At 63.1% G+C, this 25,758-nt stretch overlaps 3 protein-coding genes across 3 annotated transcripts in view; 2 read left to right on the top strand and 1 right to left on the bottom strand.

Annotated features, from left to right (window-relative positions):
- Nucleotides 1-8,676, top strand: part of TEX264 (testis expressed 264, ER-phagy receptor) — a 39,912-nt gene extending 31,236 nt beyond the window's left edge. The window contains exons 5-6 of the mRNA XM_075761966.1: nucleotides 261-432; nucleotides 7,831-8,676. Coding sequence (XP_075618081.1) covers nucleotides 261-432; nucleotides 7,831-8,144 — 486 coding nt within the window. The 3' untranslated portion in view covers nucleotides 8,145-8,676. The remainder of the gene's footprint in view (nucleotides 1-260; nucleotides 433-7,830) is intronic.
- Nucleotides 8,677-11,141: 2,465 nt separating this feature from the next.
- Nucleotides 11,142-22,276, top strand: GRM2 (glutamate metabotropic receptor 2). Its single transcript, XM_075761965.1, has 6 exons — nucleotides 11,142-11,260; nucleotides 14,368-14,988; nucleotides 17,273-18,110; nucleotides 18,809-19,872; nucleotides 20,725-20,899; nucleotides 21,409-22,276. Exons 2-6 carry the CDS (start codon nucleotides 14,530-14,532, stop codon nucleotides 21,480-21,482), a joined length of 2,610 nt encoding a protein of 869 aa, XP_075618080.1. The 5' UTR covers nucleotides 11,142-11,260; nucleotides 14,368-14,529; the 3' UTR covers nucleotides 21,483-22,276.
- Nucleotides 22,277-22,432: 156 nt separating this feature from the next.
- Nucleotides 22,433-25,758, bottom strand: part of LOC104633658 (ribosomal RNA processing 9, U3 small nucleolar RNA binding protein) — a 9,174-nt gene continuing 5,848 nt past the window's right edge. The window contains exons 3-15 of the mRNA XM_075761976.1: nucleotides 25,564-25,679; nucleotides 25,399-25,475; nucleotides 25,220-25,261; nucleotides 24,861-24,987; nucleotides 24,519-24,643; nucleotides 24,174-24,266; nucleotides 23,976-24,076; nucleotides 23,719-23,853; nucleotides 23,483-23,545; nucleotides 23,260-23,405; nucleotides 23,081-23,160; nucleotides 22,884-22,957; nucleotides 22,433-22,791 (exon numbers count right to left, since the gene is read on the bottom strand). Coding sequence (XP_075618091.1) covers nucleotides 22,686-22,791; nucleotides 22,884-22,957; nucleotides 23,081-23,160; nucleotides 23,260-23,405; nucleotides 23,483-23,545; nucleotides 23,719-23,853; nucleotides 23,976-24,076; nucleotides 24,174-24,266; nucleotides 24,519-24,643; nucleotides 24,861-24,987; nucleotides 25,220-25,261; nucleotides 25,399-25,475; nucleotides 25,564-25,679 — 1,285 coding nt within the window. The 3' untranslated portion in view covers nucleotides 22,433-22,685. The remainder of the gene's footprint in view (nucleotides 22,792-22,883; nucleotides 22,958-23,080; nucleotides 23,161-23,259; nucleotides 23,406-23,482; nucleotides 23,546-23,718; nucleotides 23,854-23,975; nucleotides 24,077-24,173; nucleotides 24,267-24,518; nucleotides 24,644-24,860; nucleotides 24,988-25,219; nucleotides 25,262-25,398; nucleotides 25,476-25,563; nucleotides 25,680-25,758) is intronic.

Below are 25,758 nucleotides of genomic sequence, written 5' to 3'. Positions count from 1 at the left end.
TCAGCATGTCCTCCTTCAGTCCGGATGGCTGCTCACCCCCGGGGCAGAACCTGCCAGCCCTGGCACGTGGGGGCTGTTGCAGTAGGGAGAGGGGCACTGTGATTTCGGGATAGGACCTTGCTCGGTTCCCGTGTCTATGGCCTGCGGGCGAAGCAGGTCGCTCTGTGACGCTGCCAGGCCAGCAGGCCCGTGTTGTGGGGGGCTACTGGGGTGTGGGGTGAGGGCACATTCCTGATCCGTGGTCCCCTGTTGTCTTTCAGGAGAGGAAGCTGTGTGCCCACCCCCGGATCGAGATCTACAAGGAGGACTACATCTACTTCGTGTGTCCCCTCGCCCGCCAAGGGGACTTCTATGTGCCTGAAATGAAAGAACTGGAGAGGAAGAGCAGGGCTGCCGCAGCTGAGGCCGAAGACGCCCAGACAGACATCACAGGTATCTGTGGCTTGTGTGTGGGCTCCGTCATTGGTTGGCATCACCCCTCCCAAAGGTGGGGGTCCTGGTGTCCCCGGTGCTGCCAACTGAGCAGACAGAGAGGGGCCAACCTGCGCCGACCCGGTGCCCAGCCAAGTCTCAGCACACCTCTTCCCCTCACCCTGGGCTGAGATAGGATCTTGTCCCCAAGGTGTCACACCAAGTGTTGGGGAGCACCTGGGCACGCCTGTGGCATCGGGGCAAGGGCCAAGCTGCCACCGAGCCGCAGGCCCACTGTTGTCAGAGCCGAGCTGGATCTCGCAGCTTTTAGTTGCAGCTGGGCTTGTTTTTCTTCTTGTCATATACATCTTCCTTGATCTCATCTTCATCTGTTACATATTGGGATTGCGAAGAGCTTAAATACCAGGTTGCTGTAGCTGGTGGTGGAGTTGCCCAATAGCATCTGCTCAGCGGGATCTGTTGGAGTCTGGATGTATTCATACAGGAAGGGACCACAATGGCTGTAGGCGCGGAACAGCAGTGCTATAGTAACCCGAAATGCTAGCTGCCGTCGCCGGCCCACGTGCTCACATGTCTGCGAGATGCGGGAACCGGCTAGCCGAGCATTCCCAGGCGCTGGATGGCACGGCCCAGCCGGCCGCTGATGGGGGCAGCTGCTGCCTCCTGCCCCGCAGGTTGCCCACGCTTGTGTAACGAGCATGAAAAAAACATGACGGCTCTCCTCGCCTCCCGGGGAGTTTGGTCATTTTATTTAACACATCTTCAGGTTTGGATTGCTTTAATTCTTAATCGCGTGCGGCGTAAAAGCAAGCCTGGAAATTGCTTTCTGGGAGCTCTGTCCATTTAGTGCTGCAATGAAGGGTCTAATCGGAGTGGTTTCTCAGTGCTTTGAGGTCCTGTGTATTCACGGTATTCACTCAGCTCTCTGCCTTTTTGTCTGCCGTGCGTTGGGGTGGCTGCTTTGGGCACTGACTTGGCTTGGCCAGAGGCACCTCGCAGCCCGCTCCCTTCAGCAGCTTCCTACGGTTGCCCTGTGGTTTTGGAGAGGGACGGCAGGACCCATACGAGCAAAAAAGCTGCTTCAGGCCATGGGCTCTGGCAGCAGCGTGTGCTCGGGGGGTGCACAGCCCCGTGGCATGGCCAGAGCTGCTGCCCTGCACCCTGGCTGTCTTGGTGCTTTCCCTGAGATGCCACTGCCAGCATGCTTGCAGTGGGGAGTCCCCTGCCCTGCTGGAAGAAGGGCTGGGAAGGTTTTCCAATTTTAGATGCCAAAGGATGTTGGACTTTCTCATGCCGAAGACCCCTGCCCTGGGCCGGGCTCCCCGGCAGCAGCTCTTGGCAGCTCCTTCACCACCCCTCCCCTTCCAGTCGCACAGATGAGCTTTTGTAGGTACAATCTGATGTGGTGTCATCTGCTGAGTTTGCACAAAACCAGCTTAAAATAATAATAGCTGTGAGAGGTTGGCCTTGTCTCTAAGACTAAAGAGTTGAGCTTGGCTGTTGGCACTGTGATCACCGTCACTGCTGGGCATGGCAGCAGAACCAGGTCTGGCGGGGCGTCACATCCTTGCTCCAGCCATTTGAGAGGGCCGAGGACGTGGCAAGGCTTTGTGTTGCTTGTGCTGCTCCTGCCTGAGGCTCTCGGAGGTCCCCGTGATCTCCTGCATCCCCATAATGTTGCAGTGCCCTGGGCCGGCACAACTGTAGTCACGTGGGGAGGGTGGCGCCCCATGGAGAGGTCCTGGGCTTGGAGAGGAGATGGTGCCCGGTGAGCACCCTTGTCCCACCACCGCTGGCCTGCTGATGCCAGGAGCTTGGTTTGCTGCTGTCGGGCTGCCCCTGGTTCAGCAGCAGGATCGAAGTCAGGAGGCGAGGTGGGAAGCAGCAGCTGGTGTCCTCGAGCTCTGCATCTTGACTCCAAAGTCCCACAGGGATTTTCTGAGCCTCAGTGTGAGAGGAGATCCCACTGGAGGGGGACAGCCAGCAGATCTCTCTGCCCAGCCACTCACTGGAGACACCTTGAAGTTGATGCCTTACAGATTGAGACTGGTCCTCCCTTCTCAAGTATTTTCTGTGCTGGGATCTGTGCAACCACCTCTGAGTTGGAGGAAGAGAAACCCACAATCTCTTTTCCCATCCTTTTTTACTCCCTTCTTCCCTGGGGAGCTGCTCAAGGGAGACACCTTCCACAGGCGTGGTGGCCATAAGATCTTCCTGACCCTGCAGATCCCAGGATGTCTGTGACAGCTTTCGAGCTTTCCTCTGCCAGCTGGAGGGTGGGTGCAGCGACGTCCCTGTCCGCTTTTCAGTGCGGTTTCCCCCCAACCCCAATTGCATGTATTCGGGTTATTTCTTGATCCACCTCAGCTCTGCCACTGTTTCAGGGTCCTGCCCTGATGGAGGCTCAGCAGCGCTGGGATGCTCCTGGGAGGGTGGGAGAGGGCGGTGGTCCCTGCTGGTGGCACTCAGCTCCTCTGGCCGTGCCTGAGCAGTGCAAATCCAGATGCGGGGCCCTGACACCCTGCTGCCTCACAGGGCGAGCAGGGGGACGGGGGAGGTGCTGGGCCCCCTTTTCCCCTCGCTGAGGTAGCTGAGGATGCTCTATGCAAAGCAGCCTTGGGCTCCCACTCCTGATGGGGCAGCAGATGAAGCCCGCTCTTCCCTCCCTCTCACAAAATACTGAAATAAGAGCAACAAGCATGTGATTCCAGAGCGAGCGTAATGTTTATTAATACTCTGTGTGGACGCAGCACCCCTTGGTCACAGCTCACAAAACTCCCTGCCAACAGCTGTATTACGCTTTCTTTGAATTAAAGACTTTGGGAGTTCCCAGTGGAAGGCGCTGCCATTTTTCCTCACCTGTTGGTGTGGCTGGTGCCGGGTGGAACCGAGCAACTTGGATGCACGAGAAAAGCTTGGGTTTGTTTTCTTGAGCCTCCTGACCTTGGAGCACATCTCTCTATTTAGGTTGTCGTCTGCTGTCCTCCCTGCTCCTGAGCTCACCCTGCAAGGTGCTGGGTGCCTGTGGCTCCAAGCGAAGCCAATGGCCATAGAAGCTGTGGGACGCAGCCTGGGGTCTCCACTTTCTGCCGCCGCTCTGCGCAGAGCAGGGTGCTGGCAGCTCTGCTGAGGATGAACACACTTGGCACGTAAGGAAGGGGCCGGGGGCTGCAGCTGCCTCTGCACCAATTCCGTCCCTTCTTCACCATCGTCAGGGTCATCGCAAAGACGGGAAGCATTTTTGGAAGGCGGCTGATGGGTCTCCAGGGGGCCAGTGTCAATCACAATTATTTGCTTTGTACTTAATTATTTTCCAGGGCTTTGGCATCAGTGCAGCGCTCAGCGGGCACTCACTCCCAGCTCGCTCTGAGCAGCGTGCTCTCCGGCGTGACCCCGCTGCAGTGCGTGGAAGGTGAAAGCAAACAAAAGCAGCCTCTCGACACGGGCTTGCTGGCATGAACACAGATGTTTTCTAAGCACGTGGCTCTGCCCAGAGTCTCAGGTGCTTATTTTCCTGGAGCTGAGTCTGTCCAGCAGCGTCCGGGTGCAACCGATGGCATCACCCGCTGAGCCCCAGTGCCACGGGGGAGGCACCTTCCCTGGTGTGCTCTGCCTCACGCCCGCTTGCTTCTGTCCTCCGAAGAGCCCTGCCTGTTCTGCCTGCCTGTCCATCTCGAGAACGGTCTCGATGGGCAGCTCCTGCTGGTCTGCCTGCCCCGGCCCCTCTCCTGGTGGCTGCATGTGAGCTTTGGGAAGCACGGAGGAGCTGTGCCCCTCGTGGCAGCGCATTGATCTATTATTTAGTGGCAGAGGCAATGAATATTTGATTGAACAGGGGGGAAAGAGAAGGCCCACGTGCACCAAGAGGGGAGCAACACTCAGGCATCAGTGTCGTGCTGGGGCGATGCAGGAGGGGAGCCAGACCTTCCTGGGGGAATTTGGGGCTGCCAGTACCTGGGGTGGCATGGGGCTGAGCTGCCGGGGGGGGCTGCTCCCTGCCAGGCTTAGCAGTGTGGGGTGAGTGGTTCCTGTTGCACCCATCCCTGGATGGTATCTTGGTGTTGGCTGCTTGGCTTCCTGTCTTCCTAGGTGGCCCTGGCCTTTGGAGAGCTCCTCAACACCCTGGTGGGGCTTCAGCCCGGGCTGTGCCTCTTTTTCCCAAATTAAAACTTCCCAGGTTCCCCGTTCCTGCTGAGTGAACGTGCAGCGGGATGGCTATACTGTCCTTGGGGGAGCAGAGCAGAGAGGGGGGTTTCCACGGGACAGCCAGCATCTCGCTCGATGCCAGAGGGAAAGGCCACGCTGGATCTGGGTGCTGTGCCAGCTCCCGGTGCAAGGACCAGCCTTGGGAAGTGGGATGCAGGGGATGGGCAGCAGCTCGCGGGGGAACCAAGCAAGGTGCCTGGGGCGGGATGCAGAAGTGAGTGCGAGGGCTGACAGAAACCTCTGTGCCCACGAGATGAGAGCTGAACCCCTGCTTACCCAGAAGACGCCTTCCAATGAGGCTTTGGTTGCCCCTTAGAGCCCTGCCACGCTCCCTGCCTGACCTCTCTGGGCTGTGCTGGGACAGTTGGGGGTTCCTGCCATGTCCCCCTGCTAGACTTGACTCGGCACCGTGCCCAGCAGCAGTGGCTCCGTCTCTTGCCCTGCCTGCCCTGGCTGTCCGTCTCCAACCAGGCTGGATGGCCACGCCGGAGCCAGCCTTGTCCTGCGCGGAGGAGAGTGAGGCTGCTGAAATGGGCAAATGTGCCAGCTGAGGCTGCTCAAACATGATCAGAAGTGACAGAGTGGTGAAAAAGTGCCTGGCTGAAAGGAAACAGGACTCGATTTATTGTCGCCCTCAGAGCGGGGGAGAGGGAGGTGGCTGCAGGGGCGAGGACAGCGGTGCTTTCCTGTGGTGGCAGCTTGGAGCAGCGCGTAGGTTGGCTTCATCTCTGTCTTCCCCTTCCTAAGCTGCTGCTCCTCTCCTCGAGAGCTCCTTTGCTTTGTGGCATGGGGTTATGTGATGGCTTCCCAGTCAAAATGGCCACCGGGGTGATGTGGGAGGGGTGCTGTGCAGGCAGGGGATGGTTTGGGGAGTCAGGGTCACTCTTGTTCCGGGTTTCAGAGGGACGTGAGATGACCATGAATGAAGTGAGTTGTCATGAAGTCAGGGTGGGAATGTGTCCATGGCACCTCAGGCCACCAATTTGGCCAAATTGGAATTTTTTTATTTTTTTTTTTGAGATCCCTGCTAGAGACCTTGCAAGCCCTCAGTTGGCTTCTAGGCTTGGGGGCTGCATGCTCCCCTCTGTCTCCCACAGCTCCGTCTTCCCAGAAGCTCCCTGCTGACCCACTGCCCTACCGAGGTCCTGCCAGGTGGGACGGCACCTCCTGCCTTTCTGCCGCCTGCTTGGTGGCCACCATCCCCTTCGGTGAGCTCTTCGCTGGCAGCGTGCAGAACATCCTTTTTAACTTAGAGTAAATGCAGTTTCCATGTTGAGGCGCTCCCTGATGCTGCAGCAAACGTGGTGTGTGTCAGTGGGCGATGGTTCTTTTCTCCTTTTCATGGGGGGTTCACCAGGCGCTGCTTGGGTGAGCGGCCCAGGGCTCAGCTCGTGTCAGCTGCCAAAGCGGTTGCGTGCCACAGCTGAGGTGAGAGGGTGGAGGATCAGGTTCCTCTCTTGCGGCCCACTGGGTGGGATGCAGCTGAATTGCCCTCCGGGCGGGATGAAGGCAGTATGCCATCCAGGTGGGATAAAGCAGTGAGTATGCTGCCTCAGTGGGTCTTTCCCAACTGCTCCTCATCCTGCTACCACTGCTCGGTCCTCTCCGAACAGCCCTCACTCAGCCGGCAGGACTGTGGGATGATGCCGCTCAGAAGGCAGAGGACTGCCATTTGCAAGCAGTTCTGCTGGCAGCTGCCCAGGCCAGGAAGAAAAACAGCAAAAAAAAGGGATTTAAGGGTGTTTGGAAGGAAAGTTCCCTCCCTGGTGGGTCTCCTCCGGGAAATCCGTGGCTGCCGTGCAGCTGGAGAAGGGCGAGCAGCCCAGCCCCGGCCACCCCGGCTGCAGGAGCGCGGAGAGGCTGGAGATACCTGTGGGAGCCCTGTGCCGGCAGCTGGGGACAGAGCTGTGCTGGCAGGAGCTGACATGGAGGAGAGGGCTCTCCTCTCCCACCTGGGAGCCCCTCATCAGTTGTCGCCATCCTCTTTGCCACTTCCCGGCCCCACTGGTGACAAGCCGCAGTCCTCTGCTGCTTCTGCTGCCAAGTGGGGTTCCTCCTGGCTTTCCTCCTGGCATGGGGCACGATCCTCCGCGGGGGCGTCCGGCCCGGCATGGATGGAGCCCCCGGGGGAGCGGAGGTGCGGGGAAGCGGCCGAGCCCTGCACACACACTTCCCACCAGTGCGAGGCGGGGAGGGCAGCGATGGAGGAGCCCGCCCAGTGTTTGCTGCCTCTGTCGTAATTAGCAATGTGGATCTGCAATGTTGTAATCAGTGACGTGGATCTGTGATGTCATAATTAACCATGGGGATCTGTGATGTCATAATTAACAATGATTAATGTTTTACAGGAGGATTTTGTCTCCTGGCTGGTTGCTCCGGCAACAGCACCGAGCTGCTGGTCCCAATCTGACACACTTGTCTCGTTGTCGACTCCTTAATTGTGTTGTCAACCGAGCTAACGAGGCAGGGATCCGGGGAGGGGGTGGTGGGCCGAGGGGTCCGCCCGAGCAGGCAGGGGCAGTCCCCAGGGGGGCTCGGCCATGAGAGGGGGTGCGGGCTGGCAGCCAGGTGACATGGAGAAGTGCTGAGCTGGCTCCCCCGTCCCCTGGCACTCCAAGGCCCACCTGCCGCTGCCCTGCCTGCCTTCGCGCTGCCCCCGGAGCTGACGGCTGCGAGGAAGCCGTGCAGGGAGCGGGTTGTGGGGGGGCTGAAGGCAGCGTTAGGATGCCCTGGTGTGCACATCTGAGGACTGACCCGTGTGCCACCTTCCCCTTGGGTGCTCGAGCCATGCTGCAGTTCCCTGTCACCCTCGCAGCACAGCGTCCTGCTCCTCACTTTGTTCCCGGTGCTGTGCTGGGGCCAGTGTTGTCCCCAGCTCCCAGGCCTGGTGTTCTCCCTAAGGGTGGGCTTGCCAGGTCCTCAGTGTGCACGTGGAGAGCAGCAGCGGGGCCAGGGCACGGCTGGGAAGCCGGATGGTGTTTGTGATGTCCTGATTTCAGGGAGCTGCTTGAGTCCAGCTCGTGCTTGTCCTCACCTGGTCTCAAAGTCACAGGAGGTGACAAGAGGTAGGAGCTGGTCTCCACTGTGGCCTGACATTTCTGAGGTTGCTGGTGGCTTCAAAGGCTGTGGCACCCCATCCCCATCGCCTCCTTCCTGCAACATTCACTCCCTCCCCTTCTCTTTCCATCCCAGGGGCTGACACCATGAGCGAGACAAGCTCCATCAGCATGGAGGCCACAACCGACAGCAGAGACACCTCGGTGGCCACCTCCATCCTGCTGCCCTTCCCAGCCAGCCGCGGCAGGGAGGAGGCAGACAACCGCAGCGAGCACAGCTACAGCGAGTCGGGAGCCAGCGGCTCTTCCTTTGAGGAGCTGGACCTGGAGGTCACCGGGGACGTGGAGGCACCCCCAGGCCTGCTGCCCGACGTGGGCTACACAGGCAACCAGGAGGTCACAAACAAGTGGACCAAGGAGCCCATCGCTGCCGAGAGAGGAGAAGAGTGAAGCGGAGACCTGGCTGCCTCGCCTCCCGCCAGGGTTTGAGTTACTGGGAACCGGTCACCTTTCCCACCTCCTTCCTCTCCAGCCAAGACATTTCGGTCACTGCTTCCCCCTGGGACCCACTCTCCCTCTTTGCAGAAAGGGTGTTTGACCGTTTCAGGGACACTGGGAGGCGGGGAGGTCTTCTGCAGTGCTCGGCGGGCGTGGGGTAGGTGCAGGTTGCGGGGGGCAGCGAAATGTATTTGCCGTTTCTGTGTCTCTAGATGTGTCGCAAATTCCTCGCAGGCATCTCGGGGTGGTGGTGGTGGATAGCAGAGTTGTCCCTCCTCTTTGCTGGTGCCCCTCTCACCACAGCTTCTGCCGCACCGCCGCGAGTTTTCTAGCACCAAAGAGCCGTGAGTAGGGTCGGTTGGGTTTGTTCCCCTCTTCTCTTCCCCTTGCTGAAAAATGGAAACATCCCGTGTAAAAACCTGGTCCTCCTGGCACTGCCACGGGTGCTTGCAGGGTCTGTAATAAAGTGGATGCTTTTCCTCGCCGGTGGCCGGTGGCATTGCTGACTGCCTCTTGGCCGATCGCGCCGTCCTGCCCCGTGGCGGGGAGGGGGGTGCGGGTGGGAGGCTGACGGTGGGCTGCCCCCCGCACCCCCTGACCGAGCTGAGGAGCTGCCTGAGGGCTCTGCGTCTCCGCTGCTCGGCTCGCTCCCTGTCTGGGCAACCCGGGGGGTCCCGGGGACCGTCCCCAGCTTCTGCGAGCTGTGGGGGGAGTGGGGAAGGATCCCGGCTGCCATGCTGAGCTGAGCTGGGCTGGGCTGGAGGGAGGTGGCATTCCCCCTCATCTTGGGAGCCTGCTGAAAGTAAAACCAGTAAAGCCAGGTCCCTGGCTTGCTGGTGCGACACGGCAGGTCCAGCGGCAGGGGGGACCAGCCTGCCTAAGCAGTGCCATCTGCCTGGCCCCACAGCTGTGGGGTGCAGGCAGGGAGGGCTGCCCATACTGGTCCTGGTTCCCTGTCTCCCAGCTGAGGATGAGGCAGCAGCCTGGACATCGCCACCACGGTGCCCCAGGGCAATGCCGGGTGCCAGAGCACCTTGTCCAGCTGGCAGAGCTTGGCCCCTGCCCTGCCCTGGTGCCCCCAGTGCCTCTGGCAGCCCAGGGCGGTCAGATGTGGTGGCCCAAAACCAGGGCTTGGGGTGGGGGGACAAGGGACAGGGGAGGCCTGGCTGTCCCTCTGCAGTGGGGACATGTCCTCCCTGGCTTGGAGAGGTCATGATTAGTCTTCAGCCAGTGATTGACGTGAGATTGTTCATAAATATTTTGTGCTCTGAGTGATAAAATATTAAACTCCTCCAGCCCACATGGAAAAATATTGCTCTTCCCGGTGTTTATCTTTGTTGCCAGTTATTAGAAAACTGCCAAGCCCCCTGAAATATTTATGGCTGGCTGAGGCTCTGGGGGGGATGTTGGAGCCAGGCAGCGGACCCTAACGCTGCTTGTCCCCTAACCCCACCGAAGATGGGGGCTGGGGAGACTTTGCCATCGTCCTTCTGCTGTCAGCAGTGCCAAAGCAGCAGCTGGGAGGATGCAGCCGGTGCTGGGGCACGTGCAGGGCTCGTGCCAGGTCCCGTCTGCCCGGGGGGAAGCGGGACCTTGGTGGTGCCAGCATCCTTCAGCATGGCCAGGCACATCTTCCAGCCCTCCCCAGTTCTCTGCCCACCCTGGCTGGCAGTGCTGAGGTCCCCCCCCAGCCAGGCACCCTCCTTTCCTGGGTGTTCCACTCTGTGCTTCCACTCTTGGAAGGAGATGGGCTGGCAGGGGCTGGGGTTCTGGTGCCATGGGTCCCCAGGGGAAACCTTGCCACAGAGGTCCTGGGTTATCCCCTCCCCAGAGCAGGAGTGCTGCGGGGGGCAGAACAGAGCAGGTCTGACTCTTGCTGCAGTGCCCTAACCCGCAGCCTGCAAGCACAGCAGCTGGCAGTGGGGAAACTGAGGCACAGGGCGGTGAGGTGGTTACCCAGGATGGTGCCGTGGAAGTACCTCTGGCTCCTGGCCCATCCCTGCAGGTCCTATGTCATCCCCTGTCCCATTCTTGTCCCTGAGCCACAGAGCTCCCTGGGACAGCCGGGCTGCCAGTGTGGGACCGATGGGGGGACAGCACGGTGGGATCCTGGCTGGCCAAATGACTCCAGAAAGGATTTGGGCAAGCGGTGGAGACCTGGAACGCTAAATCCAGCCACTGCTTCTGCCTTCGGATGGTCCAAGCACTTCCCCAAGCTTGGTGCTTGGGCTGATGGGGGGGTGCTGGGGGCTGCATGGAGTGCAGGGGGCAGTGGGGTGATGCTGGGCACCTGGGTGCCCCCCAAGGGCTTGGGGACGAGGGGGCAGGCTGAGCTGGGGGCTGTGCCGGGCAAGGGGGAACGGCCCCAGGGGCACCAGGTTGCCGCTGTGGAGCTGGAGTGGGGGCTGAGACCACTCTCACTGGGCTGGGACTGAGACGGGGCGCTCTGGGGCCGGGGCAGCAGGCGCTGAGCTGTGCCCTGCCGGGTCTGCCAGGGTGCTGAGCCGATCCTGCCTGCTCTGGCCGTGTCCTGCCTCGGCCCAGCCTGGATCTGGCCATGTCTTGCCTGGATCTGGCCACCTCCTGCCTGTGTCCTGCCGTCTCTGGCCTTGTCCTGCCTGTGCCTTAGCTTCTCTGGTCATGCCCTGCCTGGATCTGCCCATGTCCTGCCTGTGTCCTGCCTTCCCTGGCTGTGTCCTGCCTGTGCCCTGGCTCTCTCTGGCCATGCCTTGCCCGGATCTGGACGTGTCCTGCCTGTGCCCTGCCTGGATCCGGCCATGTCCTCCCCGGCTCTGCCCAAGCCCTGCCAGCCTCCGACCCTGCCGGTGCCCTGCCCGGCGGTGCCGGGAGCGGGCGGAGGGCGGGCGGGGTGGCCCCGGGGGTGCCGCTGCCCGCCGGGCCGAGCCGGGCCGGGGCGGGGGCCGGGCCGGGCCGGGCGGGGGGCGGAGCGGCTCCGCTCGGCTGGGGCTGGCGGAGTGTCAGAGGCGGCGGCGGGAGGCGGCGGCAGCCGCAGCTCCGAGGCAGCCGCTGCACCGGCACCGGCTCCCGGCGCAGCCCGCCGGGCCCAGGTAAGGGCTGCGGTCCCCACCCCGGCGCTCCCGGCCGCGCCCGTCTCCGTGGCCTCGGGCCGCGCCGTGCCCCGGCCGCGCCCCGGCGTCCCCGGAGCCCCGGTGCCCGCGGCAGCGAGGAGCGCGGACCGGCGATCCCCCCGCAGCCGTCGGGGCCGCGGCACGGAGGGGCTCGGCGGCCGGTGCCCTGAGCGGGGGCTGCCGGGGCTGCGGGAGGGGAGCCGAGCCCGGGCAGCGGCACCGGCACCGGCTGGGCCGGGGGTGCGTGCGGGGCGGGGGCGCACCGGGGCCGGTCCCGCGGGTTCTCCCCTGCCCGGCGCAGGACGCCGGGGTCGCGGGGCTCCGGGAGAAGGGCTCGGGGGTGTCCGTCCCCGCGGTGCCCCGGCAGCGCCGAGCCCTGCAGCGGGCACCCAGCGGGATGTCGCCGCCGCGGCCCCAGGGGCTGCCCGCCGTCACCGGGCCGGGGAAACGGGGGTGACCGCTGGGCACGGCGGGGACAGCCCCCCCCCCCCCCGGCTGCCGCCCCCCCGGGTCCCTTCTCCATCTGTCCCCGACCGGGGGGAGCAGTGGCTCTGGGGAGGATCAAGCGGGACAGCCGGACCCCAGGGCGGATTTGGGATGGGATTTGGGGTGGATCGGCCAAGCCCGTGACCCCAGCCTCTCGGAGGGCTGCGGTGGGGCGGGCAGCCCCCTCTTTTCCCACCTGGAGCGCATGGGCCAGGGCTGTGCCAGCCCCTCTCGCCTTTGCCACCCCAACCCTCTGTGCTCCCACCAGGCTGGGCGAGAGCAGCAGAATGGCGGCGATGGCGGGGGGCGATGGGGCGAGCACCTGGGGAAGGCGCTTCAGCCCCATGGAGCACCGGGGCTTGCAGGCCATGGGGCAGAACGGAGATGCGGGGTCCTGGCAGAGCTCGGTGGCGGTAGAACCTCCAGGGACCCCCGGGGGAGGTGACAATGGCAACTCGTGCAAGCGGGGCTCAGCCTGTGCCCTCCCAGCACGGCTGCTCTCACACGCACCCCATGCCGCCCCTAAGGGTGCTGGTGTCAGAGGGGATCAGGTCTCCTGGCAGAGGGTGGGCAGAAAGCGCTCAGGGCTCGCAGGAGCAATGGCACCTTCTCACCCGTCCTACTCGGTGATGCTTTCGGGAGGTGAGGCTGCTAGCAGCCAGCAGGAGCTTTCCCGCTGCACCACGTCTGTCAGGCTGGACTTGGCTCTGCCCTGCTGGGTGCTTCACTTCCCCAGATGTTCTCCAGATGTTCCTGTGGGGCTGTCCTCCCCCCTGGCACCGTGCCAACCCAGCAGAGGAGCTGTGGGGATGGCCGCAGCCCTGTTCACAGCATCCCTCAGGGCTCACCGTGGGGTGGGTGATGGTTTGCCCTTTGGATAGAGCTTTGTCTGAAGGTGCCCTTCATTTGGCGGGTCCCACCAGCTGCCCCGGAAGAGCCAGACCCCAAGGGGACCCCAAGGGCTCCTGGTGCTGCCAGAGCCATGTGCTGGGTCCAGCCTGGCACCAATGGGCTCCATCGATAATCCATATGCCTGCGGCCTCTTTCCTGCTTGAGGAAACCTTGGGTACCTCAAAAGCATTCACTGCCTGAAATAAGGCAGGAACCTTTCCTCAGCCTCTTCCCCGAACTCCGTCAAACTGGGAGGTCAGGTAGGAGATGCCCCAAGGTGGCTGGGGGCTCATGGCAGGCAGGCGGCACCCAGGGACAGGCACTTTGGGGCACAGAGGGGGGTGTCCTCACGCACCTCACCCCATTATGCTTTGTGCCACACTGCTGCCCACAGTGGCATCACCACCAGCTCCGGCTGCTTGCTGGAGGGCTCCTCCAGCCACGAGCATCACCTGCCTGGAGGCACCGTGCCCCAGGGCATTGAGGGGTGCCCTGCTCCTGCTCGGGGAGAGCAGCCTCCATACCAGCTGCAGGGGTCTGCAGGGGGGCCAGCGCCCTCTGGCATTGCCCTCCCACCCCGTGCGCCCCACGAGCACCCTGCTCTGCTGGGCTGCAGGGGAGCCCTGGGACCCACCGCAGCACCGGCAGCTTCCTGTGCCGGAGCAGCCTGAGGTTTCTGGGCTGTCAGGGGGTACCCTTCTCCCACGGCCCCCGAAACACCAGCCCTGCGGGATTTCAGCAGTCAGCTTCAAATGGGAAACAAATCTCTCCCGTGGTTTGGGAAAAGACAACTGATCTCCGAGGGGACTGCATCTCCTGCCAAAAAAAGGCCTGTCTGCTGCAAAAGCCTTTGATTCCCCCGCGCCTCCGTGCTTTCTGCAGAGAGAGTCAGCAAACCTGGCTCTTACTTTTACTGAAATCTCTGAATTTAGTATACGGGGAAGGAAGGGGTGGTGGTGAGAGAACAGGCTCTGAAGCACCGCGGCTGCCGGTGCCTGCCCCGCACATCACTGCGGGAGGATGAAGCCAGTGGCGTGTCCCTGCTCCGGTGCCACGGGCAGCACCGGGGGCAGCAGCAGGGCTGGGGGGTATGGGGTGGGGATTAAACTACGCTGGTGGCTGGGTGCTGCGGGCACGGCGGGCTCATGGCTGGCTGCTGTTGGTGGCTGGAGGTCAGGAGCTGTCGGCGCCCCTGATGCTGCTTAATGTGTCAGGGGCTGGGAGCTGGCATTGGCTCTGCCCACCCAGCCCTGCCCCGGATGACATCCCTGCCCTGGGTGACCTCCTTGGCTCCGTCTCCCCCACCCTCGATGTTCTAGGTGCCAGCATGCTGCCCCCTGGCAAGCTGCTCTGCCTGGTGCTGCCATGGGAGCCAGCTCCGGTGCCCCTCCCCGCCCATGCTGGTGCATCCCAAGGGAGTGCTGTGGGGAACCAGTTCCTGCTGCCCTGCTTGTCCCCTGGGGTCAGTGTCACTTGCAGGTGTCCTTGGGGTCCCGGGTCACTGCAGGAGCTGCTGCATCCACTCAGCTCGCGCTTCTGGGGGGGGGGTTCCTTCCTACGGGCACCCTGGGGGGGGGGGGGCGCGGGGGTGGGGGCACAGGCAGGCTCATGACCTTGCTCGCCCGTGCAGGACTGGCGCTGCCCCGGGGACAGTCCCTGTCTGGCCTTGCAGCCTGCAGACCCGGCGGCTTCTCTCTTTGCTTTTCTAGGTGCCGAGGGCTCTGCTGGGGCGGCACAACCCCCCTCCTGCTGATACCACACCGCGCCACCCCCTGCCCCCCGATGCCTGGGGACTGCCTGCCCTCACCTTGACAGGTGGCAGCGGGTGACACGGGGTGGCGCGGGTCCCCCGGCTGGCGCCAGCACACCCCATGGCGGTCCCCTTGGCCGCCTGGCTGTGGCTGATGCGCCTGGCCACCTGCCTGGCTGCCGGGCACGGCATGGCTGGCAAGAAGGAGATCAGCACAGACGGGGACCTGGTCATCGGGGGCCTCTTCCCCGTCCACGAGAAAGGAGTGGGGAGCGAAGACTGTGGCAAGATCAATGAGCACCGGGGCATCCAGCGCCTGGAGGCCATGCTCTTCGCCCTGGACGAGATTAACAAGGACGGGAGCATCCTGCCGGGGGTGAGGCTGGGCGCCCACATCCTCGACACCTGCTCCAAGGACACTTACGCCCTCGAGCAGTCCCTTGACTTTGTCCGCGCCTCCCTCACCAGGGTGGACGGCTCCGAGCACATCTGCCCTGATGGCTCCTACGCCGTCCACGATGACGTACCCACTGCCATCACCGGCGTCATCGGGGGCTCCTACAGCGACGTTTCCATCCAGGTACCCCCCAGGCAAGAGGGGCTTGGATGGGGCTGGGGAGGGTCAGCAGAAAGAGCCGGGGGCGGGGGGGTAAAACCCCAGTAGCAGTGCAATGATGCCGCTGCCAGTGTGGCACAGGGATGCTCTCGTTTCCCTCGTGCTGATGCTTTGCCCCTTTCTGCAATGGGGAGGGAACACCTGCCCTGATGGTGGCCAGGGTCCCCTCAGGGGCTGCAGAGAGCCCCCGACCCACCATAAGCCATGAGACCCAAGCCAGTGGATCCATTCCACATGAGGACGGGGGTTTATTCCCCACCCGGGGTCATGGTGGCAAGCACAGCTCCTCAGCCCAGGATGATCTCGATGCTCAGGTCCACGCTGGCCTCAGTGCCACCGCGTTGCTGTGTCCCTCGCTGCCGCCAGTGGGTCTGGATGGTGCGAGCTGCCTCCCGGAGGCGCCGGTACCGGTCCCTGGCCTGCCACATCCTGGTGTAGGTCTGGAGAAGGACGCTGGCCCTCTCCTCCCTGACGTACGCTACCAGAGCCTGCAGGCGCCGCTCCTCCCGCCGACGGGTGATGGCACGATGCCACCAGGCCTGGATACAGCAGGCGCTCTGGGTGGCCACCTTCAGCGCCCGGCGGACCAGCTGCCCCCGCCACCACGCCTGGATGGCCACGGCCGCACCATGTCTGTCCCGGTCCCCCCATGCCAGCACAGTGCTGGGGTGAGCAGCTGCAGCCATGCCCTGGCACCCAGAAGGTGGCTGTTCCTGGGGGCCACTGCGGTGTGGAAGCGGGGTTCAGCTCACCTCCAACCCTGTGGTCCTGTCCCCCGTGGGACGGGTGGGTGGCTGGGCGCAGGGACGCAGGGACACACCCCGGCGTGGCGGTGACACTCCTGATGTCAGAATGGCGGTGGTGACACTGTGTTCTGGCAGGCAGAGCTGCCCAGCGTGAGGAGGCACCGTCCCCGCTGCTCCCCCCAAACCCAGCCCGCGAGGTGTGGACAGCTGCGAGGGGGCACCCGCCTCTGAGGGGATCAGCCATAGGGCTGCCCGGTCGGGGCAGGGTGGGTGCAGGGGGCCACCACCCCCACATCCCCAGTGATCCCATGGGAACAGGCACCTTGAGCCTTGGACCCGGCTGTCACCCTGGGGTGTAGCTCAGTCCCCAAAACTGTGGCTCTGTGGACCCAGGGGCCAGCTTCATCAGGGAGAAGAGCATCCCCTGAGGATGCAGGCAGCCGGCAGGGCCAGCTGAGTCTCGGGGGCTGCTGGTGGGCCACGTGCTTGCTAAGATTTAACGAGTCCCTGGGGTGTGTCAGACCGCGTCTGCTGGTCCCTGAGGTCCCTGCATCCCCCTGGCCGTGGGGCGGAGGAAGCTGGGGCTGGGTGATGGAGGCAGCACCCTGGTCCAGCCCACACGGGTGCTTGTCCCTTCCCTTGCTGGAGGACCCGGTGTGTCCCCATGGCTGGGGACACCGTCCCGACCCCGGCGGGGGGAGTGCGAGCGGCGCTGGGGCAGCACGGCGAGCTGGCGGCTCCCATTGTGCGGCGAGGCCAGGCAGCAGCGTTGCTGCGCTCAGGGGCCTTCTTGCCATTGGGGGACTTTGTCATCAAGAGCATTTGTCCACGTTAATTAAGTCGCATCTCTCGCCTGGGGAGCAGCGAGATGTGGGCAGGCTCACCAGCCCCACTGGCGTGCCTGAGCCCCCCTTGCCGCTCCAAGAGCCTGGGTTTTTAACAGCCTCATTAGCAGGGCTTTTTTCCCCTTTAAAGCTAACGAGAGCTTCTGCTGAGCGGCTGGAAGGTGCCGGTCCCGCTGGGGCTCCCAATGCAGGATGTGCAGGCACGGGTCCCCAGGCCCAGCTCTGCAGCCCCCCGGGTTTGATAGGGGCTTCTGCCCCAGCTCCCAGAGCCCTTTCCCCCCACGCTGTGGGGCTGCGAGGCACCCCGGCTTTCTCCTTGCCCACAAGCATCTCCCACAGGTCCCCTGTGGGGGATTTTCTGCTTTTGCCATGAATCCATTTATCCCCTCCCCAGCCTTGAATTTCAGAGGGGAGTGCATGAAATAGTAAAAAAAAATAAAAAGAAAAGAAAATAGCACGTATGAGGACTCAGGCAACTCTGTGAATATGCCATCCGTCTATCTGCCCACCAGCCAGGTGTGTGTGTGGGTTGGGCACCAGCCCCATGGTCACGCTTGGGAGCACCATGCACCACTTGGTGTTGGGCAGGGATCCTCTGGTGGGAACGTCCCTCGCTGTGCCATGTCTTCAGGCACTCACCTCTCCTCCTCCACGCAGGTGGCCAACCTGCTGCGGCTCTTCCAGATCCCACAGATCAGCTATGCTTCCACCAGCGCCAAGCTCAGTGACAAGTCCCGCTATGACTACTTTGCCCGCACTGTCCCGCCAGACTTCTACCAAGCCAAAGCCATGGCGGAGATCCTCCGCTTTTTCAACTGGACCTACGTCTCCACCGTGGCCTCGGAGGGTGACTATGGGGAGACGGGGATCGAGGCCTTTGAGCAAGAAGCGCGTATGCGCAACATTTGCATTGCCACCTCGGAGAAGGTGGGGCGCTCCATGAACAAGAAGACCTATGATGGGGTAGTCCGGGCTCTGCTGCAGAAGCCCAATGCCAGAGTAGTTGTGCTGTTCACCCGAAGCGAAGACGCCCGGGAGCTGCTGGCAGCTGCCCAGAGAGCCAACATGTCCTTCACGTGGGTGGCCAGTGATGGGTGGGGAGCCCTGGAGAGCGTCGTGGCTGGGAGCGAAGCGGTGGCAGAGGGAGCCATCACCATCGAGCTGGCAGCTTACCCCATTAAGGAGTTTGCTGCCTACTTCCGTAACCTCAACCCCTACAATAACAGCCGAAATCCCTGGTTTCGGGAGTTTTGGGAGCAGAAGTTCAGGTGCAGCTTCCACACGCAGGACTGTAGCCGGTACTCCCTCAAGACAGGCAAGTTTGAGCCAGAGTCCAAGATCACATTCGTGGTCAATGCGGTCTATGCCATGGCTCACTCTCTCCACAACATGCACCAGGCGCTGTGCCCCAACACCACCAAGCTCTGTGATGCCATGAAGCCCGTCAATGGCAAGAGGTTCTACAAGGACTTTATACTCAACGTTAATTTTGATGGTGAGTCCAGAGATGGAGATGGGATTTGGTTACCTAACTGGAAAGGGATGGGTGGAGGAGCAGGGAAGGGGAAGGAGACCCAGATTTGACCCAAGACCCTCCAGCCTACCTACACCCGGGGACCCCTGTGCTGTGGTTGTCACAGGATGCCAACAGCCCACCACCGTAGGAGGCCTTCTGTCCCCAGTGTGGAGAAGCTGTTGACCAACTCCATCCTGCTACAGCTGGGTGGGACCAGCCCTACCAGGGACCCTCCAAGAACATGGGTCTTTGGACACCTCACTTGCAAGCACTGTGATTTATTCACATTTCAGGGATTAAACTGGAGGGCTAGCCTTGATCAGGGACCCACATAGTTTGGGGTGAATTAGAAGTGTGTCCTCTGTGACTTAGGCTAGACTCAGCTATCCAGGTGTCACTGAAAACCATGGAGGCCACAAAATCCCCCACTTTGCCCCTGCAGAACTGGCTGGGGGTGCCGAGCTCTTAGGCATGTGGGGAGATAGCTCTCCACCTTTGCTTTCTTGCTCCTATCATGTCCATAGGCAGCAAGTATGAGAGCGAAGGCAGGGAACAGGTTGGATATTTGCCTCTGGCCATTGTGAGATGTGACCCTTTGAAGGAGCCCTGCCTCCATGCCAGGAGTGGGCACTCTCCTGCCCCATGGCAGTGACCATCTCCCCTTCTCCTCCCTCCAGCTCCATTCAGGCCAGCAGACACCAAGAGCGTTGTTCGATTTGACCGCTACGGCGATGGGATTGGGCGCTACAACATCTTCAACTATCACCGCATGGATGGGCGGTATCAGTACCAGAAGGTGGGCTACTGGGCTGAGGGGCTCATCCTTAACACCAGCCTCATCCCGTGGGCTGAGACCTCCATCCCCGTGTCCCAGTGCAGTGACCCCTGCAAGAAGAATGAGATAAAGAGCATGCAGCCTGGAGACATATGTTGCTGGATCTGCATCCCCTGCCAGCCCTATGAGTACTTGCTGGACGAGTTCACCTGCATGGACTGCGGTCTTGGTTACTGGCCCAATGAGACCCTGAATGGCTGTTATGAGTTGCCCCAAGAGTACATACGCTGGAAAGACATGTGGGCCATTGGTCCTGTCACTATCTCTTGCCTGGGTTTTATCTCCACCCTCTTTGTTTTCGGAGTCTTCATGAAGAACAATGACACCCCCATCGTGAAGGCCTCTGGCCGGGAGCTCTGCTACATTCTCCTGACTGGGGTCCTCATGTGCTACAGCATGACCTTCATCTTCATTGCAAAGCCCTCCACCGAGGTGTGCACGCTCCGGCGCCTGGGGCTAGGCACATCCTTCGCTGTCTGCTATTCGGCCCTCTTGACCAAGACAAACCGTATTGCCAGGATCTTCAGTGGGGTGAAGGAGGGGGTCCAGCGCCCCCGGTTCATAAGCCCCACATCACAGGTGGTCATCTGCATGGCCCTCATCTCTTGCCAGTTGATCATTGTCATCATCTGGCTGCTGGTGGAGACCCCCGGCACAGGCAAGGAGACTGAGCCTGACAAGAGGTACATCGTCACCCTCAAGTGCAACAACCGTGACTCCAACATGCTCATTTCGCTCACCTACAATGTCCTCTTGATTGTCCTCTGCACGATCTATGCCTTCAAGACACGGAAATGCCCCGAAAACTTCAATGAGGCCAAGTTCATTGGGTTCACCATGTACACAACCTGCATCATCTGGTTGGCCTTCCTGCCCATCTTCTATGTGACCTCCAGTGACTACCGAGTAAGAGCCTGAGTTCTGGGAGTGCTGTGACAGGGCTTGATCTGAGTGGTCCTGGTGATTTGGGCCCTGCAGGGTTTGTGGTGAGGAGATGTGCAGGACTGGGGAGGGGTCTTTGGCTATGGACCTGGTGATGGTCACCTCCACGTTGGGGCGTTCAGGACCAGGGGAAGGGTGGCTGAAGGGCTGTGGCTGAGGGAGCGATGAGTCCTGGGGAGAAGACACCACCCCCTTGGCAGACTGTTTGCTAGGATGAGGATGGGAAATGGCCGTGAGACCTCCAGAGACCCCTCCCAACCTGACCGTGGAGGAGTGATTGCCATCCTTCAGCCTCACAATGCAAAGACACAAGACAGCCACTGGCCCATCCAGCCAACCCCCAATCAGATTGGCATGAATGCCAACCCAGGGCCAACATGGTCCCTGGGGAGCCGAGCAGTGCCAGGGACTGGGGTGCACCCTGCAGCACCTCAACTCCCCCCTCTGCAAGGGCACCCAGGAACGTTCTTGCCAGGCCTGGAGGGCTCGGTGGGGGCAGCTGCAGTCAGGGACTTCCAGAGAGGACCTGCATCCTGTGGTGGGAGCAGGCACCAGGTGGGGGGTGCCAGGCTCTGGCCCTGGGCACTTCCCCAAAGCAGCATCTTGGCAAGGCTGGAGGCGCTGCTCAGGGGGTACCTGCTTTGCAGAGGTGGCATGTCCCCATCAGGGCAGTGCCCACCCTCTGCCTGTGGGTCTCCAGCAAGTCCACCCTGACAGAGGGACCTGGTGTGGGGTGGTATGTCCCTGAGGGGTGCAGGCAGCAGCCTCACCTGACAGGTGCACCAGGGAGCACCTGACGCCCACCCCTGTCTCCAGGTCCAGACCACCACCATGTGCATCTCGGTGAGCCTCAGCGGCACTGTTGTCCTTGGCTGCCTCTTCACCCCCAAGCTCCACATCATACTCTTCCAGCCGCAGAAGAACGTGGCCAGCCACCGCGTGGGCACCACTCGGTTCAGTGTGGCGGCCGCCAGCTCCAGCCAGTCTCACGGTGAGCACGGTGGGGCTGGGGAAGGGCTGGGGGGGGGGAGAGGGGCAGCACCCCCTTCCTGGGGGGGGAGTGGGGAGAAGCACCCCAGCATGGGACCCTGAAGGAAAGTGGGGTGCAGGGTAGGGCATGACTGGAAATGGGGGGGACGGAGGATGCTGTGTGCCGTAAGGCTCATCCCTCTCCCAATCTCTCATGTTCCCCATCTCCCGTGGTTGCACCCCCAAAGCTGCAGCGCAGCCTGCCAGGGGAGTACTGCTCCCGGGGGTCCGTCATTACCTCAAGGGGACACAGCCACCCCAAGCACCCTCCACCCCAGCCCCGGGGAATATGGTCACCCTGGGCACCTGTCATCACCCGGGGGGGGGAGCATGGCCACCCGAGGAACCCTCCACCCCAGCCCCGGGGGATGCAGCTTCCCAGGCACCCATCACCCAGTGCAGTGGGATGCTCTTGGGGGTGCTGCTGCCAGATCCCAACCTGCAGCTGCTGACTGCTGCCTTCCCGGCCAGGCTCAGCCTCGCAGTACGTGCCCACAGTGTGCAATGGCCGTGAGGTGGTGGACTCCACGACGTCATCCTTGTGAAGGATGGAGGGGCCAGCCCGTGGTGCTGCCACTTCTGCCCGTGGCTGCACTGCACCCCAGCTCCCTCCCCAGAGAGAGCAGTGCCCGCGGCACGGGCTTCTCGGGTGCCAGAGGCAGCCGGGGGGCTCAGCCCCTGCCCCGGCACGAGTTACACATCCCACGCATTGGGTCACGGTACACATCACCCTCCCCTTGCACTGAGTCACGTTACGTGTCCCCTGCACCGAGCCACGGTGAACATCCCAAATCCCTTTAACTGAGCCGTGGTGTCCACCCCCTGTCCCCTGCTCTGAGCCATGGTGAATGTCCCCCCATCCCTTGCACTGAGCTGTAGGGCATGTCCCCCACTCCCTGCCCCAAACTGTGGTGCAAGCCCCCTGCCTCGTCCCCTGCACTGAGCCACGGTGAACATCCCAAATCCCTTGCACCGAGCTGCGGTGCTCAACCCGACCCCCTCGTTGCAACTCCCGCTTTGCTTGCACCGAGCCGCCCTGCGCCTCCCCCCCGCTCCCCGCCGAGCCCTGTGCCGGCACACGCTGCCCTCGCCCCTGCCCCATCGCCCACCCCGCTTTCCTGGTGCAGGCCCTTGCCCCGTCACCCCCCTGTGCCAAGCCGTGCCCCGGGTCACCCTCCCTCGGGCGCTTTGCACAGTTTCACCTTTTCCTCTTCGTTTTTGGCCCCAGGAAAACAGCCGAGCGCTGCGGGGCTGGGCCCAAGCCCCCTCCATCCCTCCCACGCTGTGCGTAGTGCTTCTCACCCTTGTGGGAGATGGGGCAGGAGCAGGGGCGAACACCCGCTGCCCCCCAGCCCCTGCAGAGCCCAGGGGGGTCCAGCTGGGGCCGAGGGTGAGTAACAGGACACAGGTAGCTGAGCCCAACCAAGTTTTTAAGAGTAGATTTTTTTCTGTGAGCAAGAGTGTGATTTTTTTTTTTTTTTTGTAATTTATGTAAATAAAGTGGGTTTTTTGTTTTTTGGGTGTTTTTTTAAATGAACGCTTCTGGAGCTCAGGTCCAGCTGAACCTGAGGGAAGGGAGCAGACCCTCGCAGAGGGCAGAGCCACATCACGATACGGGGGCCAGCAGGGTCAGGGACCACACAACAGCCCCTGCTCACATACTGCCGGCCACAGGAAGGTGGGTGCACGAAGGACGCGGGGTGCAGCTCCACGGACAGGGTTTAACGACCCCGCTGGGGGCCAGGAGGCTAGGAGCTGTCGGGGGCTTCGGGGCTGGGGGCTGAGGCCCTCTTCTTCAGGGGGATGATGCAGATGCTGTTTTTGGCTTCTTTGACTCTCCACCACCGTCCGAGCCTGCAGACGAGAGAGATAGAGGTCACCCTCTGCTGAGCCCAAAAGGAGGTGGGGGTTTGCCCCCAGGCAGGGCCAGGGAGGGGGGACAGTACCGGTGCTCCTGCCCGAGGCCGACCACCAGGAAGTCGCCAGCTGCCGAGAACGCGAGGCTGTTGACGAAACCCACCTGGCGGGGACAGGGCAGAGGTGAGGGGCTCCCACAGCCTCCTCCTGCCACCCAGGGAGGGGAGCCCCTGCCAAGAGACCCCCCCAGCCCAGCTCCAGCATTCCCCAACCTCCCCATCCATACCAAGGGGATGTCCCAGAGGGGCTCCAGCTTCCGAAATCCCTCACCACACTTCCAGAGCTTCACGCTGGCACTGTGGGAGCCTGGGGCGGAGAGAGGAGACTGCCATGCACCCCGACCTTTGGAGCAGGACGCGCCCCCCTGCACCCCAAAACGCCTGCTCCAAAGTGGCTGCCACGCACCTGTAGCCAGGAGGTCAGTGTTGCGCAGGGCAGCCACTGCCGAGATCCAGTACGGCTGCTGCAGGCCCCGGACGTCCTGCACGCCGTGCGCCTGCCGGGCCAGCGCCAGCGGCTTCTTCTTGGTCAGCCCCCACAGGGCTACGGACCTGCCAGGGAGGGGAGGGGTGAGGGGGCCACGCAGGCACCCTGCCCACCCCATGCACTGCCCCGGTCCCGTGCTCACCCATCATCAGCACCCGACACCATGTGCTCCTCATTGATGAGCTGGATGCAGTCGATGGAGCCCCTACGAAGAGAAGAGGCAGCTACATCAGTTGGGATCCTATTTAGGAGACAAGGTGTCACCGGGGCATCAGCATCCCCAGGGTGCCGGCAGGCTCCCGGTAATGCCTGGCACCCACACGCTGCTGCCCCAGCCGGACCCGCCTGCCCGCAGCCCCTCTCCCGCCCCAGACCTACTGGTGCCCGTAGAACACGAGCTGCGACTCCTCGGGGATCTTCCAGAGCCGCACGGTGCCGTCCCGTCCCCCTGCCGTCACGCAGCACTCCCGGCTCAGGCTGTCCAGCCCTGTGATGACGTCCTGGTGCCCGAACCTGGAGGGGGAGATGGCAAAGAGCTGCAGCGGGGGCACGGCTCTCTGCCGCCTCGCCTTCCCTGGGGCTGCCGGCACGTCCCATGGGGGCAGGGTCAGCGGGGTGTCCCCCCCAGGTCTTACAAGGTCTCCACGTATGCGTTCTCTGCCACGTTCCAGACCTTCACGCAGCGGTCGTGGGAGGCACTGTACAGCTGGTGCGTGCCCTTCCGGAAGGACAGGCCCTACGGGCAGATGGACGGACATGGGCACAGCAGTGAGGGGCACCAGGGACACGGCCGCCCGGCCCCGCAGGCATTGCGGGCGATTCCTCTGACTCACCGAGACGGCATCACGATGCCCGGTGAAGATGTGCAGGCGCTTGCAGGTGGCTGCATCCCAGATCATGATCAGCTTGTTCCTGTCTCCCGTGGCCTGGCAGACAGCAGGGGATGCCCGAGACCTGCCCCTCGGGGACCTGCGGCCCACCCCAGCCTCCACTGCCACCCCATGCGCTGTGGGGGAACCCGGGGACCCATTCTTGACCCCAGCAGGGATAGGGGCTGCTTTAACCCAGCGAGGTACACCTGGGCACGAGACACTGTGCCCCAGGACCCTGGGAAGAGACGTATTCCCCACAGCCACCTCTCCGCCCCACGCAGCGGCACGAGCCCCTTCTCCCCGTACCAAGTACTTGCCATCCGACGAGACGGCCATACAGAGGACATGGGATGCGTGCCCCATGTGCCGCTCCTCGGTGCCCTTCTTGCCCCCGGGCACCGCACACAGCCTCTTCCCACTCTCCACCTCCCCTGCGGGAAAGGCATCGCCGTTACCTCCCGGGAACCTCCCACCACTCTGGAAAGCGCCAACACCTCCCACAGAGCCCAAAACGATGCCCACACACACGCCCCCGGAGGGACCGAGGGCCAAGCCACCTGCACGGGCGCCCGCGGTCCTGCTGCTGCAGGGTCCCCACGGGGTTCAGGCTGGGGGAACAGCCAGGGGCAGCCCCAAGGGAACACTTGCATTTGATGAGGGAGCCATCCTTGGAAGCGGAAAAGATGAACCTGTCATCCGGAGAGATGACCAGGCAGGTGACGGGCAGCTGGTGCCCCCGCAGCACTCGGATGCTGGCTGGATCCGGAGGCTGCACCTGCAGGGAGAGCGGGACGTGAGCCGGGCCGCCCCGATCCCTTCCCCGGGCACGGGAGCACCCGAGCACGGCACCCTCCCTTCCCCAGGGCGCCAGCAGCCGGCACCCCACGCGGGAGAAGGGCCCCGTCCCACCGCCAGCACGGCAGCTCCGTGTGCCGGCGTGACCACGCCAGAGCGTCGCCCGACGCCGGGACCTACGGTCCAGCACCCCCCCAGCACCGGGCACTTACGTCTTTGGCGACCAGGCGCTGCAGCCGGCCCTTCTGCTCGAGCTGGGGAAGAAGCGGGAGGCTCAGCGGAGACGGAGACGGCCCCAGGCCCCGGCCCCGGCCCCGGCCCCGCAGGAGGGGGACAGAGCCTGCCGCCGCCGGCACCGGCACCGGGGGGACGTGCCCACCCCCCTGCTCACCACGTCCTCTTTCAGCCGGTCGCCGATGAGATCCGCCGGCTGGGTCTCCTCCTCCTCCGCGGCAGCCCGCTCCTCCTCTGCGGCGGACACGGTGCATGAGGGCCGGGCTCAGCGCCCGGGGCCGCCCCGCCGGGGCACCGGTACGAGGGGCCGGGCGGGACTCACCGTGCTGGCGGAGCTGCTCCAGGTACAGCTTGGCCAGGCGCAGCTTCTTCTCCTGCGGCGTCTCCTCCACCTCCTCCTCCGCCGCCGCCTCCCGCCGCCGCCGCCGCAACGACGGGCTGCGGGGACACGCGTGAGCACCGGCACCGGTACCGGTACCGGCACCGCCACCCCCCCCGGCGCAGCCCTTACCTCTCC

This window comes from Balearica regulorum, chromosome 10, assembly GCF_011004875.1.
Source record: "Balearica regulorum gibbericeps isolate bBalReg1 chromosome 10, bBalReg1.pri, whole genome shotgun sequence".
Classification (NCBI taxonomy): domain Eukaryota; kingdom Metazoa; phylum Chordata; class Aves; order Gruiformes; family Gruidae; genus Balearica; species Balearica regulorum.
This window is presented reverse-complemented; position numbering and strand designations above follow the sequence as displayed.